The sequence below is a fragment of the Artemia sp. Qi Xiang Cuo genome, chromosome 5 (assembly GCF_049724085.1).
Source record: "Artemia sp. Qi Xiang Cuo chromosome 5, ASM4972408v1, whole genome shotgun sequence".
In the NCBI taxonomy this organism is placed as follows: Eukaryota; Metazoa; Arthropoda; class Branchiopoda; order Anostraca; family Artemiidae; genus Artemia; species Artemia sp. Qi Xiang Cuo.
This window is the reverse complement of record NC_142798.1, coordinates 29,889,675-29,902,045: the sequence shown is the minus strand read 5'-3', so window position 1 is coordinate 29,902,045 and position 12,371 is coordinate 29,889,675. Positions and strand designations below refer to the sequence as shown.

The following is a 12,371-nucleotide window of genomic DNA, read 5'->3' as shown; positions in this document are numbered from 1 at the left end:
GCCCACTTTGCTATTTCAATTCATTTTATCTCACATCAACCCAGGTTAAAAGCACTAGCCAAACGATGTTACTCGGCTGATAGCTGATTCATTACTGATGAAATTGAGGGATTAATAACATGTAATATTATATGTGTATTTAATGAAGAATAAAACTTATCTTATCTTATCTACGACAACGCCTTCTATAAAAGCCTTATATGCCCCCAGGGCATAACTTAAAACTCTTGCCCTGAGGGCTGTGGGGGAGTATCCTCCTCAAAAATATATTTTCTATTTGGAAATCAACTACGCTGAACAACTACGCTGAATGCCTTCCCAAAGCCAGAACAAAATTTGCACTTTACTGAAAAAATACAAATGAATGTGTATTGTCAGTGTAATATACATATATTGATATTTAGTAATCAAAATGTTAAAATTATTTGATTTATTATAGTTATAAAAGTAAAAACATATATCTTTTTTTCAGTAAAGTGCAAATTATGTTCTGGCCTTGGGAAGGCATAGGGGTTTTGCGCCCAACTTATGTTAATTTCTGCTCGCTTTGAGTTTGACTCGGTTATTTATTGTAATTTCTGTTCGTATTGGGTTTCATTTATTTATCGATGCTGATTTCAATAAAAACATTATATGCCCCCAGGGCAAAACTTATAATACTTACCCTGAGGGTTGTGGGGGAGTGTCCTCCTCAAAAATATATTTTCTATTTTAAAATCAACTACGCTGAACAAAATGGCTATCTCAAAATTTTGATTGGATGTGTTTGGGGAAATGATGGGCGTGGGGGGGGGGGCTAGGTCCCCTCCAATCACTTTCAACTATTGAATAGGACACTAGAACTTTGAATTTCCAATCGAATGAGCCTGTTTTGAAGTTTCTACGACAATGCCTTCTATAAAAACCTTATATGCCCCCAGGAAATAACTTAAAACCCTTGCCCTGAGGGATGTGGGGGAGTTTTCTCCTCAAAAACATATTTTCTATTTGGATATCAACTACGCTGAACAAAATGGCTATCTCAAAATTTTGATTGGATGTGTTTGGGGGAGTTACGGGCGTGGGGGGGCTAGTTGCCCTCCAATCACTTTCGACTATTAAAAAGGTTGCAAGCCCTTCGAAGTTTCAATCGAATGAGCCTGTTTTGAAGTTTCTACAACAATGCGTTCTATAAAAAACCCTTAAGGCCCCCAGTGCATAACTTAAAATCCTTGCCCTGAGGGTTTTGGGCAAGTGTCCTCCTCAAAAACATATTTTCTATGTGGAAATTAACTACTCTGAACAAATTGGCTATCTCAAAATTTTGATTGGATGTGTTTGGGGGAATGATGGTCAGGGGGGGGGGGCTAGTTGCCCTCCAATCACTTTCGACTATTAAATAGAAGCTGGAGTGATCGTAGTCATTACGGAACCTGTGGCAAAATCACTGATTAGCTGGAAACCCATGAGCAGCCGCATTATGACTGCTCGATTCCATGGGAAACATGCCAAAATGACCCTGGTTGTGTGCTATACGCCAACTAATGAAGCCACAGATGACCAGAAAGAGGTGTTCTATAACGAACTGACATCTGTCCTGAAAGATGTACCTAGACATGACATTCTTTGGGCCATAGGGCATTCCAATGGAATGGGTTGCAGCGAAAGAGGTTCTTGTTTCAAAGTTCTGAGGAACCACAGTCGTGCAAAACACAACGATAGAGGGAACTCTTTATATAGATGGATCAGTTTTTCGGCTTGGTTGTTGGCGGCGCTCTCTTCGCCCATAAAGATATACACAAGTACTCCTGGACTTCAGCTAATGAACACACAAAAAAACAAATTGACCACTTTCTTATTGTCAAGTGACAGACGTCGCTATGTGATGTGCGTGCATTTAAAGGTCTGAAACTTGGCACATAGATCAAATACTTGAAAAGAAACTCCTTGCGTTCGAAAACATGTGCTTAAGGCGCATTCTAAATATCCACTGATCCCAAAAAGAAACAAACGCTACTATACGACAGAAGACATCTCAGCCACTGGTAACCAAAGTGATCAAATATAGGAAGTGGAGATACCTCGGTCATGTAATCCGCATGTCCGAAACTCAACTACCGAATGTCGTCCTTCAGTTGCAGCCACGTGGTACCAGAAGAAGAGGACCCCCCCCCCTAAAAAAAAATACCCTATGACGCAGCTACCAGGCTGACCTCGCAAACCTAAATGCCTCAATCCTATCTGAATGGGAAGATGTCTGGGCGGCCGCAGCGATGAGAGATAACTGGTGACTCTTCTTGGGTGCCCTAAGCACCTCTGGAGGCACAAGAGGATCTAAGGTCTAAGGTAAAGGTTGTATTTAAAACAATCCTATTTATGTCGAAAGATATTTGTAAAATGTTTTATTTTTACATGTCAAGATTACCTGGCTGGAGAGCTGCCATGATCATGAAAGAGGTGCTCCCAGGGTAAGAACTTTCGTAGTAGTAATAGTAATGACTAAAGCTCCCTTTTGTTTTTATCATGATAATAAGTGCCATAATAAGTAAAACAGATATTGGGCAATGGGCATCATAAATTAAAGTTCATTTCATTCAGTTAGGTTGATAACAGAGTGAGAAGCCCTCAAAAGCAATAATATTCATTCAAAACATAAACGACGTTTGTATTGGACAATGAAATTTGACGTTGCTATTTTCTAAATAATTTAGAGACTGCATTCATTGATGAAAAAAGTTGTGTACACCTGCATCTGTATTATTAATTTCAGCTTCTGGGTTGCATTTAAAACAGTCCTATATATGTTGAAAGATATTAATGAAATATTACAATTTTACAAGTCAAACTTACCTGGCTGGATAGCTGCCTTGACCGTGAAGGAGGCGCTCCTAGGGTGAGGCCTTTCCATTGTACTTCGGATTGGCTAATCCCTGTGATTACCCATAGTGAGAACAACTTAAAAGCGTAATTTTTGGTAACCGGGGACGGCGTTCGCGCAAACTCCTGTCACACATTGGAACTTATCTTCCCTCTTTCCCTTTCATATGTCATACATTATGCAGTTCGAAGGAAAAACTGTACAATCTATTGATGTTGTACAATCTGTTGATACCCTGGGGGCAAATAAGGTTTTTATAGAAAAGATGGTCGTATATACTTCAGAGAAGACTCATTGGATTAGTAATGAGAATTTCTAGAGGCCTTTTTAAGAGTAACAGTGATCGGAAGGCAGCTACCCCCCCCCCCCAACACACTTCGTGTTATCCGGAAATGAATCCATTAGAAATTTTGAGACGGTAATTTTATTCAAAATAGTTCAAAGATAATATAACATGGCTTTGGGGGTTGATACAAACTAACAGAGTTGGGGGCGAGGGTTGTAAGTTATGCTCCGGGGGCATTTAAGTTTTTTATGGAAGGGTTTGGTCGTTTAACTTTAAAGGGGGCTCATTTGGTTGAAAATTATAAGTTCTAGTTCCATTTTAAGAGTCAAAAGTGATGGTGGGTAATAAGCCCCCTCTCCGACTACCCCTCTTTTCACCAAACACATCTGATAAAGATTGTAATATAGCAATTTGGTTCAAAACAGTCCAAAGAACATATAATAATGCCTCTAGTGATGACACAACCCCCATTGCCCCAGGGGTGGCTGGCGTTCACCCCTCTGGCGATTACGCCCAGGAAAATACCCCTGCGGAAAATACCCCCCTTCGGAAAATACCCCCGGAAAATCTCCCCCCCGCGGAAAATACCCCCCCCCTGGAAAATACCCCTTCCCCCGGTAAATACCCCTCCCCCCCCGGAAATACCCCCTGCCCAGTGGAAAATAAGGTTTTCCAATTTTGATAATAATTTTCGAGTTTTATTTTTTTATTTTTCATAGGAGGAGGGATTTTTGGTGATAGTGTATCATGGGAAACTTACTCAAGTTTACGCTGTGTAAAACTCGAGAACAAAACCGGTTTCTTCGTTAGTTTTTTTTTTCAGCTTAGCGCAATACAAGACAAAGACAAGTGACAGAATATATTGAAAATTTATACTTTGGGCTATATATTTGCGCATAGGGCGGAGAGGGGAGGGGGGGGTAAAGTATTTTGATAGTTTGAAGTAAGAAAACAATTCTTTCTAGATATATGGCCAATAAAAAATTAAAGAAAAATAGCCAGGTATCTGAAAATTTTGTTAACTAAAAAAAAAAAAAAAAAAAAAAAAAAAAAAAAAAAAAATCCCAGCTTAAAGTAAATTTAATTTCAAGTTTTCTTTCCAAGTACTAACTGTTTTTTTTTTCAATGACCGTTTTTCCAAGTATCAACAACTATTATTAGGTTAATGTAGCGTTTCACTTACGTGTTTTAGGAGGATGGCCGATCAAAGTTTATGTTATTTGTGCCTTCCATTTATATTATTTTACTGTGTTCATGGCCGTATATTTGGCTTTAAAATACACTTATTTATCTATCAATATAATATGCAGAATAATTGTACCAAACACATTTTGCATGCAGACCCGCTATACTTTACCCCTCCCCCCCCCCTAATGCCCAAATCTATAGCCCAAATTTATTTCTAAAGTAATGAAGAAACTAACGAAAAACCCGGTGTGTTCTCAAATATGACGCAGCGTAAATTTGAGTGAGTGGCGCATAATACACAAGTACCAAAATTCCTTCCCCCTACGGAAATTAAAAAAATAAAACTCAAATAAAATTCTCAAATTTGGAAAGCCTTATTTTCCACGGGGGGAGCGGGGTATTTTCCGGGGGTATTTACTGGGGGGGGGGGGTAATTTCCGGGGGGTAATTTCTGGGGGGTATTTTCCTGGGGGTGTTTTCTGCGGTGGGGATATTTTCCCCGGGAAGGGGGTATTTTCCGAGGGTTCTTTTTCGGGTAGGGGGGTGGGGGTGGGAGGGTACTTTCCAGGAGGATAATCGCCAGGGGGGGGGTAAACGCCTAGAACCGCCCTGGGGATAGAGTTGTAAGTCATTTCCTGGGGCATATAAGGTTTTTATAGAATGGGTAGTCATATAAACTTTAGATGTGGCTCATTTGACTTAAAACTGGAAGTTATAGTCCCTTTTCATAGGTAGTAACACTGCCTATAGTAAAGAACGATGTTGGTAAAATGTATTATTTGTTTTTATTTTTTTTTTCCTTTAGACCAGGGCACTTTCTATCGAAGGAATTGTCGTAGAAACTTCAAAAAGGGCTCATTCGATTGGAAATTGGAATGGCTAGTGCCCTTTTTAATAGTCTAAAGTGATTGGAAGGCAACTAACACCCCTTCCAGGCCCACCGTTTCCCATAATACAGCCAATCAAGACTCGGCTTATTGTATCCAGAGGAAACTTCACGGGCATCATGAGTGGGATGTCCAGTTGACATGAGCATCCTGTTGTACGAATAAAAACCTGCCATCCGTATTCAGGTTCCCAAAAGGGTATATCAGCAATATCTTAGGAAGAGTTTCTTGTGTGAAATTGAAACTTACAACGCTTGTTGTGGGGTGTGTTGAACTAACCAAAAGACAATATTTTCATGATAATACTACTGCTCTACTCCTGCAACTACTACTGCTGCTATTATTATTACTGCTACCACTGTTACTGCTGCTAAAGCTAAAACTACGGTCAATATCTACCAAATCATATTATTAAGTTAGGACTAAAGTGAATACACCATTTGATGCCTTTTTTTTTGCTGATTACGAATTTAATAAGCATTTCTATCAGAAATTAATTTCAGCCCCCCCCCCCCTATATAGGCTAAGCCTAACCTAACCTAGCCTAACCTAACCCTGAATTGGCTTATATAGGGGGGCTGAAATTCATTTCAGAAATATATAGGGGGCATATAAATGATTATTATATTCGTAATCAGCATAAAAAAAGGCATCGAATGGTGTATTCACTTTATTCCTAACTCAATAATTTGATTTTGTAGATATTGACCAAAACTACTACTATTAACTTTCCTCCTACTGCTACTACTATAAATAATGGTGCTACTACTACTGCTAATAAACCTAAGGGTATTAGGACGAAAATTTTGGATAATATTGAAACTATATTAAAATAAATCGAAACACACTATGCCCACAAAGGTTGTCAAGAGGACGTGTCAGCAATGCTTCAAGACCGGTTGATGACGTTAAGTTGAAAATTTCATCGTGTGTTGAAGGGGATGTTGAAAAGTACAAAGGTGTTGTGTGCATACTGCTGCATATGCTACTACTGCTACTACAACTATTGTTACTATAAAAGCTAAGGGTACTCGGGTGAAGCTTTCAAGGAATATTTAGGCGGATGTTGAACTAAATAAAAACGAACTATGATCATCTAGAGTGTCAAAAGGTTGACAAAACAATATCACAATAAAGCTTCCATTATTCAGTTAGACCTTTCAGGGTAAGTTGTGAAGAATTTTGAACTAGCCAAAAGACACTATGTGTATACTCTTAATGCTAATTCTAGGTTACTAAAGTAAAACTAAGGACATTAAGTTGAAGCGTTTAGGGGGTGTTACAATTAAACGAAAAAACTACTAGCATGCAAGTATTTAAAGAGTATTTAAGCAAAATCATAGGCAGATTCAGATTCAGATTCAATCGGGTTTAATTAAAACAAATAGAAATAAATAAAAATAAATAAACTTCTCTATGCAAAAAAAACGCACGTTGCGTCCCTTAAAAAAATAACGATTCCTCCTAATCACGCTTTACGACTCTCGCTTTACTCCTCAACACAACCACATCCCTCAACCATACAACTGACCATCTAATAGAGTCCTCCCTTCCTTCCCAAAACCAAAGCTACCTTACCCTTATAAAATAATAATCAATAAATAAAACAAAAAAAACAAACCGAGATAATATTGATAATAATTTTAAAAAAAATCTCAATTATTAGTAAACTCTATTTATTGAAATTCAGAATGATATTTTTTCAAACTATTTCTAAAAGACCCAAGGGAGCTCCTACATCTCAGCTCTTGTGGAAGCATGTTCCATACTTTTGCGCACGCCACATCCGGTGCAAAATCCGACCGTACTGTAGGTGTTCGTCTCACCAGAAGGTTTGAGGCAGATATTGTGTTCCTAGATGATGTTCTGATACAAACGGGAATAGACTGTGGAATGGTGATGGAAGTAATCCGGAGAAAAATTTTAAAACGATGACTGAGCACGATAAATGATACAGTGATTCACGGGAAAGAAAATCGTCCATATTTACGATTATTTTCAGGGCATGTGTATCGATTGAATCAAGCCTTTTCAGGGGGGATGTAAACATTGACTGCCAAATTGACGCACAATACTGTAGATGAGACTTGATAAGTTCATTGTGCAGTAGACGAAGGGTTTTTTGAGGGAATATGTGTTTCAGTTTCCTGATAATCCCGAAATTACGGGAAAGCCCTATCTCTACAGCGGGGATGTGATGTAAGAAGGATAAGTTTCGTCAAGGAGTAGACCTAGGCACCTGGCATAGCCAGTTTTTGGTCATCTGATCGTTCCTCGAGAAGCCATTATTCTCGATACCTCTGGGCGAAGAGGTCCAATCCTTGAGAAGAAGAGAACGCAAGATTTGTCAACATTTATTACAAATCGATTGGCATCCATCCAAATATAAGTTTCTTCTAAGATGACCTCAAGTTTACTCTGGACAGCTGAAAGGTCGGTGCCACAAGAGACCATTAAAGTGTCATCTACGAACGCCACAAGTTCATCCGATTCATCATCGCTGCTTGAAATTTCTAGGTCGTAACATTACTTGCAGCACCGTGAAGTCCTGGAGTTAGGGTTCAGAACGTGACTTAGGTCATTCACATGAACCAGGAATAACAGTGGGCCTAAGATTGAGCCTTGCGGCACACCGAAGTTGGCAACGGTGTCATTCAGCGGATCTTTTCCTATATAAACACGTCGGCTACTAAGGTAAGACCGGAACCATCGTAGAGCCTCTCCTCTAACCCCACTCTGCTCTATTTTACCTAATAGAATCCCATGATCCATACTGTCGAACGCTTTTTTTATGTCAAGAAAAATAGCAGCTGGCACAAGTCCCAGGTCAAGTGCTTGATTAATGAATAGGCTTAGTGATGCCAGGGCATCTTCCGTCGAGTGTCCGGGTCTGAATCCAAATTGGTATTAGTTAAGAAATCCCTTAGCTACCAGAATAGAGTAAAGTTGGTTCTTCATAGGTTTATCAAACACTTTGGAAAACACCGAAGGAATAGAGATGGGTTGAAAGTTAGACGGGTCGTCTTGAGGACCACCTTTGCGGAGGGGAACTACTCTTGCCTTCTTGAGAAGTAATGGAAACACGCCCGTCTCCGGAGAGGAGAGGTTTACCAAATGCGTTAAAGGTTGCACCACGGACGGCAATACTGCTTTCAACACTTTAGTATGGACGCGATCGAATCCAGAGGCATATGCTCCTCTCAAGCCTTTGACAATCATAGAAACATCCGTCGAAGTTACAGGAATGAGTGCCATCGACTTGACACACGCTGGGCCCAAAAAGTCCCTGTAGGACTTTCTGGGGGGTAGCACTGTGTTAGCCGTTTTTTCTCCAATTTTGGCGAAGAAGGTACAAAGAGCTTTTGCAACTTGTGCTGGTTCAGTCAAGATCAACCATAGATCAACCGTAATTTTGGATGGTAGTTCAGGCTGTTGGTTATTCGGTCGTAACACTGAATTGACTGTCTTCCATACTTTCCTTCCATCCTTCCCACTTTCGGCTAGCCTTTGATTAAAGTAATCCCTTTTAGCTTTTGTGAGAACTGACCTTAGGCATTTCTTATAAATTTCATAACTCTGCAAGCTAGCTGCATTTGGTAGATTACGGTATTCAGCCCAGAGACTATTCTTTTTATTGATGTACCTGATTAAACTCTCTGTAACCCATGGGCAAATTGGTGGGTTTTTTCTTCCGCGTTTCTTTATTTTTTCTTTAAAACAACATGCCTCATATAGTGTTGTAAATGTGCTGTGAAAAATTTCAAATCCTTCATTCAGATCTTCTTTCTTCATAAGGCTATCCCAGGTCGTTTTTTCTAATTTCTCATGAAGTAATAGCAATTTTTTTCATCCTAGATCAACAACTGGAAAATTATCACTAGTCTTTGAAATAACATTATTGTGTTTGTTTCTTCGATATCGGTACAGCAGGAGAAGAGCTCCGACATTTCATTGAGGATCACTAAAGCTGAGAGTTGAGGTATAGTAGAAAAAATATTGTCTATAAGTAAATAAGTACTCTCAGTTACTCTCGTTGGGATAGTTGTCAACGGGTAAAGATTAGATCCAGACATAAGAGCGAGAAGTTCATTAGCGGTATTAGTTAGGGAATAGGTTAGGTTGATGTTAAAATCACCCATGATGACCACATCATAATTCTGTTATTCAAACATTTGGCGTGTTTCCAACAAATATTACATAAACGAAGAAACAGAACCTGACGGTGATCGGTAAATTTCTCCAACGATTACCTTCCATTGTGAAGGAAGGGACATATCAAGAAAAAGTGACTCAAAAATACCTTCTATATTTCGAGTCAGTTTGCCATTAACACAGACTGGGTATTCGCTCTTTATGTAGATTGCCAATCTTCCTCGTGCTGACTCTTTTCTGTGTACAAAATTCGATGTATATCCGGGGATATCTACCAGGATGTCAGTCTGCCTTGACAGGAATGTTTCACATAGTCCAAGAACGTCAGGTCTTATTTGTCGGCACATGGTCATTACATCTGTCAGTGACAAACATAATCCTTGGCAGTTGAGCTGAACTATACTGAGCTGAGATTCAGAGTATCCCTGGGGCATACTCATTAACTGAATATATTTACTTCGAGGAAATTCATTTTCACTAAAAAAAGAACAATCATTTTCATTACTAATTACTCTATCAAAAATTTCTTCCAGATTTAAGAACGACTTTTCTAACTGTTCTAACTTTTTTTGAGCTGCTGGCAAGGTAGTGGGCCTCGGGGACGAAGACAAGGAACTCGAAACTTACCCAAAACTCTCTGGGGAATGTGGTCGCATTTTGGAGCAAAGCGGAGAGCCGTGAGAAATTCACACACTCGAATGAACTTCATTGAAACTGCAACAAAAAACTGATGTAAACAAACATGGATTACCACAAGAAACACAGAAAAATGGAAAATGAAACATTTCTGGATAACAAATTACTCATTTCGGCAAGCGGCAAAAAAAAAACTAATTCATCAATGACAATCTTTTCCATTTCCGCTGCTGTAGCCCCAATAACAAATAATAATAATAATAAAAAAAAAATAAAAAACAATTAAAAAAAAAATTAACTAATTTTATCATATTTTTCCTTCATCTGTTCGACTACAGCAGGCGGAGCTATCAGACAACAACAAACAAATCACACTAATAACATTTCAAGCATCAAAGTTGGTATCGTCTGGTTCGTCGGGTACTGCCAACTTTAGCGGATCAAAGCAGTCGTCTTCAGATTTAGTCCATTGTAAATTTTGCGACTTTTTGACCTCTAACCCCAGTCTTATTCCTCGCTGGACAACACGAGTTTCTGCAACCTTTTCTACTGCCGATTTAGAACTTTTCAGCTTGTACCCGAGCGCTAGTAATTCTTTTCTTTGTTTACCGAGCTCAGCTGGCAAGTCTGTTGACACACTAAAACCCGTTTTTTTTAGTTTTCCACAATCTTTCATAAGGGCTGAGCGTTCAGTGTCTGAGAGGCTAATAAAGATAGGCTCGATAGCTTTCTGCTTTTGTGAATTACTTCGAAGGCTCGGCCCAGTTCCAGATTGGGAGGGAGCCGTCTTCTTAGAAATACGGTACAATGTACCCATACTTAGCTCATTAGCATCTGTAAGTGCTAGCTCAGACTGAAGAGATGTCACTTCAGTTCTCATAAGTTTGTTTTTTCCTTTCAGGGCTTAAACACCATGAATAAGAATATTGTTTTTTCGAGCGTACATCTCTGATTACGGGACAATAGTCTTGACTTGAAACAGCTCAGTCCTTAGCAGTTTATTCTCTGCTCTCAGTACTTTATTTTCATTTTCAAGCTTTGAAATCAAACTTTGAAGCTCGTCCATACGGTGGTCGAAATGGTCTTTCGTCACTGACATATTGCTACCAATTAATACCGCAGCGCTTCTCTATCATAGCTAATAATATCATTGATATTTTAAAGGAGTAAATTGGACTGGAAGTTCAAAGTTCTTGTACCTTTTTTAATAGTGAAAAGTAATTGGAGGGAAATCAGCACTCCTCTTTAGCTCATGATTTTCCAAACACTTCCAATCAAAATTTTAAGATAGCCATTTTGTTTGGTATACTACTATTAACTCTCCTCCCATAGCTACTACTATAACTAGTGGTGCTACTGCTACTGCTAATAAACCTAAAGGTATTAAGACGAAAATTTTGGACAATATTGAAACTGTATTAAAATAAATCGAAACACACTATGCCCACATAGGCTGTCAAGAAGACGTGTCAGCAATGCTTCAGGACCGGTTGATGACGTTAAGTTGAAAGTTTCATCATGTGTTGAAGGGGATGTTGAAAAATACAAAGGTTTATGTGCATACTGCTGCATATGCTACAACTGCTACTACTGCTACCACAACTATTGTTACTATACAAGCTAAGGGTACTAAGGTGAAGCTTTCAAGGAATATCTAGGTGGATGTTGAACTAAATCAAGACGAACTATAATCATGTAGATTGTCAAAAGGTTGAAATATCACAATAACAGCTTACATTCTTAAGTTAGACCTTTCAGGGTAAGCTGTGACGAATTTTGAACTAGCCAGAAGACACTATGTGTATACTTTTAATACTAATTCTAGGTTACTAAAGTAAAACTAAGGACACTAAGTTGAAGCGTTTAGAGGGTGTTACAATTAAACGAAAAAACTACTAGCATGCAAGTATTTAAAGAGTATTTAAGCAAAATCATAGGTAGCGCTTCTCTATCATAGCTAATAATATCATTGGTATTGTAAAGGTGTAAAATTGAACTGGAAATTCAAAGTTCTAGTTGGGGAGACCCGCCCACGTTCATCACTTTTTTTAAAAATAATTTTTTTCTGCTATGCTTGTGAACCTACAGTCAACTTTTTCCCAGCAAAATGTACGTACACATTCAGGACATCAAGCAAAACTTTGATATTTTTTTTAGCCTATCAGTTATAGCCATAATTCAAAGAACAATGACCTTGGTCAGATATGGCGAACCTTTACGACCCCGGTACAGCTTCGCCATCCCCCGGTTCTGGTTCGCCAGGCATTGAAAACCACTTTCAAAAAGATCAGAAGAGCTATTCTCATTTAAGAATATGTTTAATACTCATCAGCTATTTGTATAAGAAAATTTAATACAGGTAACT

The 12,371-nt window shown here is 38.8% G+C and overlaps 1 protein-coding gene and 1 non-coding gene across 2 annotated transcripts; one reads left to right on the top strand and one right to left on the bottom strand.

Moving 5' to 3' along the window:
* Window positions 1-2,821: 2,821 nt before the first annotated feature.
* On the top strand, window positions 2,822-2,985 carry LOC148952020 (U1 spliceosomal RNA). Its single transcript, XR_016141822.1, has one exon. It is a non-coding gene; the product is annotated as a U1 spliceosomal RNA (small nuclear RNA).
* A 5,140-nt stretch (window positions 2,986-8,125) lies between these two features.
* On the bottom strand, window positions 8,126-9,010 carry LOC148952019 (uncharacterized). The gene has a single exon (XM_089089119.1). The coding sequence runs from the start codon at window positions 9,008-9,010 to the stop codon at window positions 8,126-8,128; it is 885 nt and encodes a 294-aa protein (XP_088945245.1).
* Window positions 9,011-12,371: the final 3,361 nt, after the last annotated feature.

What these genes read in the sequence shown, in the direction of transcription:
- LOC148952019 (XM_089089119.1), bottom strand. Translation starts at nt 9,010, where the DNA reads ATGAAGAAAGAAGATCTGAATGAAGGATTTGAAATTTTTCACAGCACA.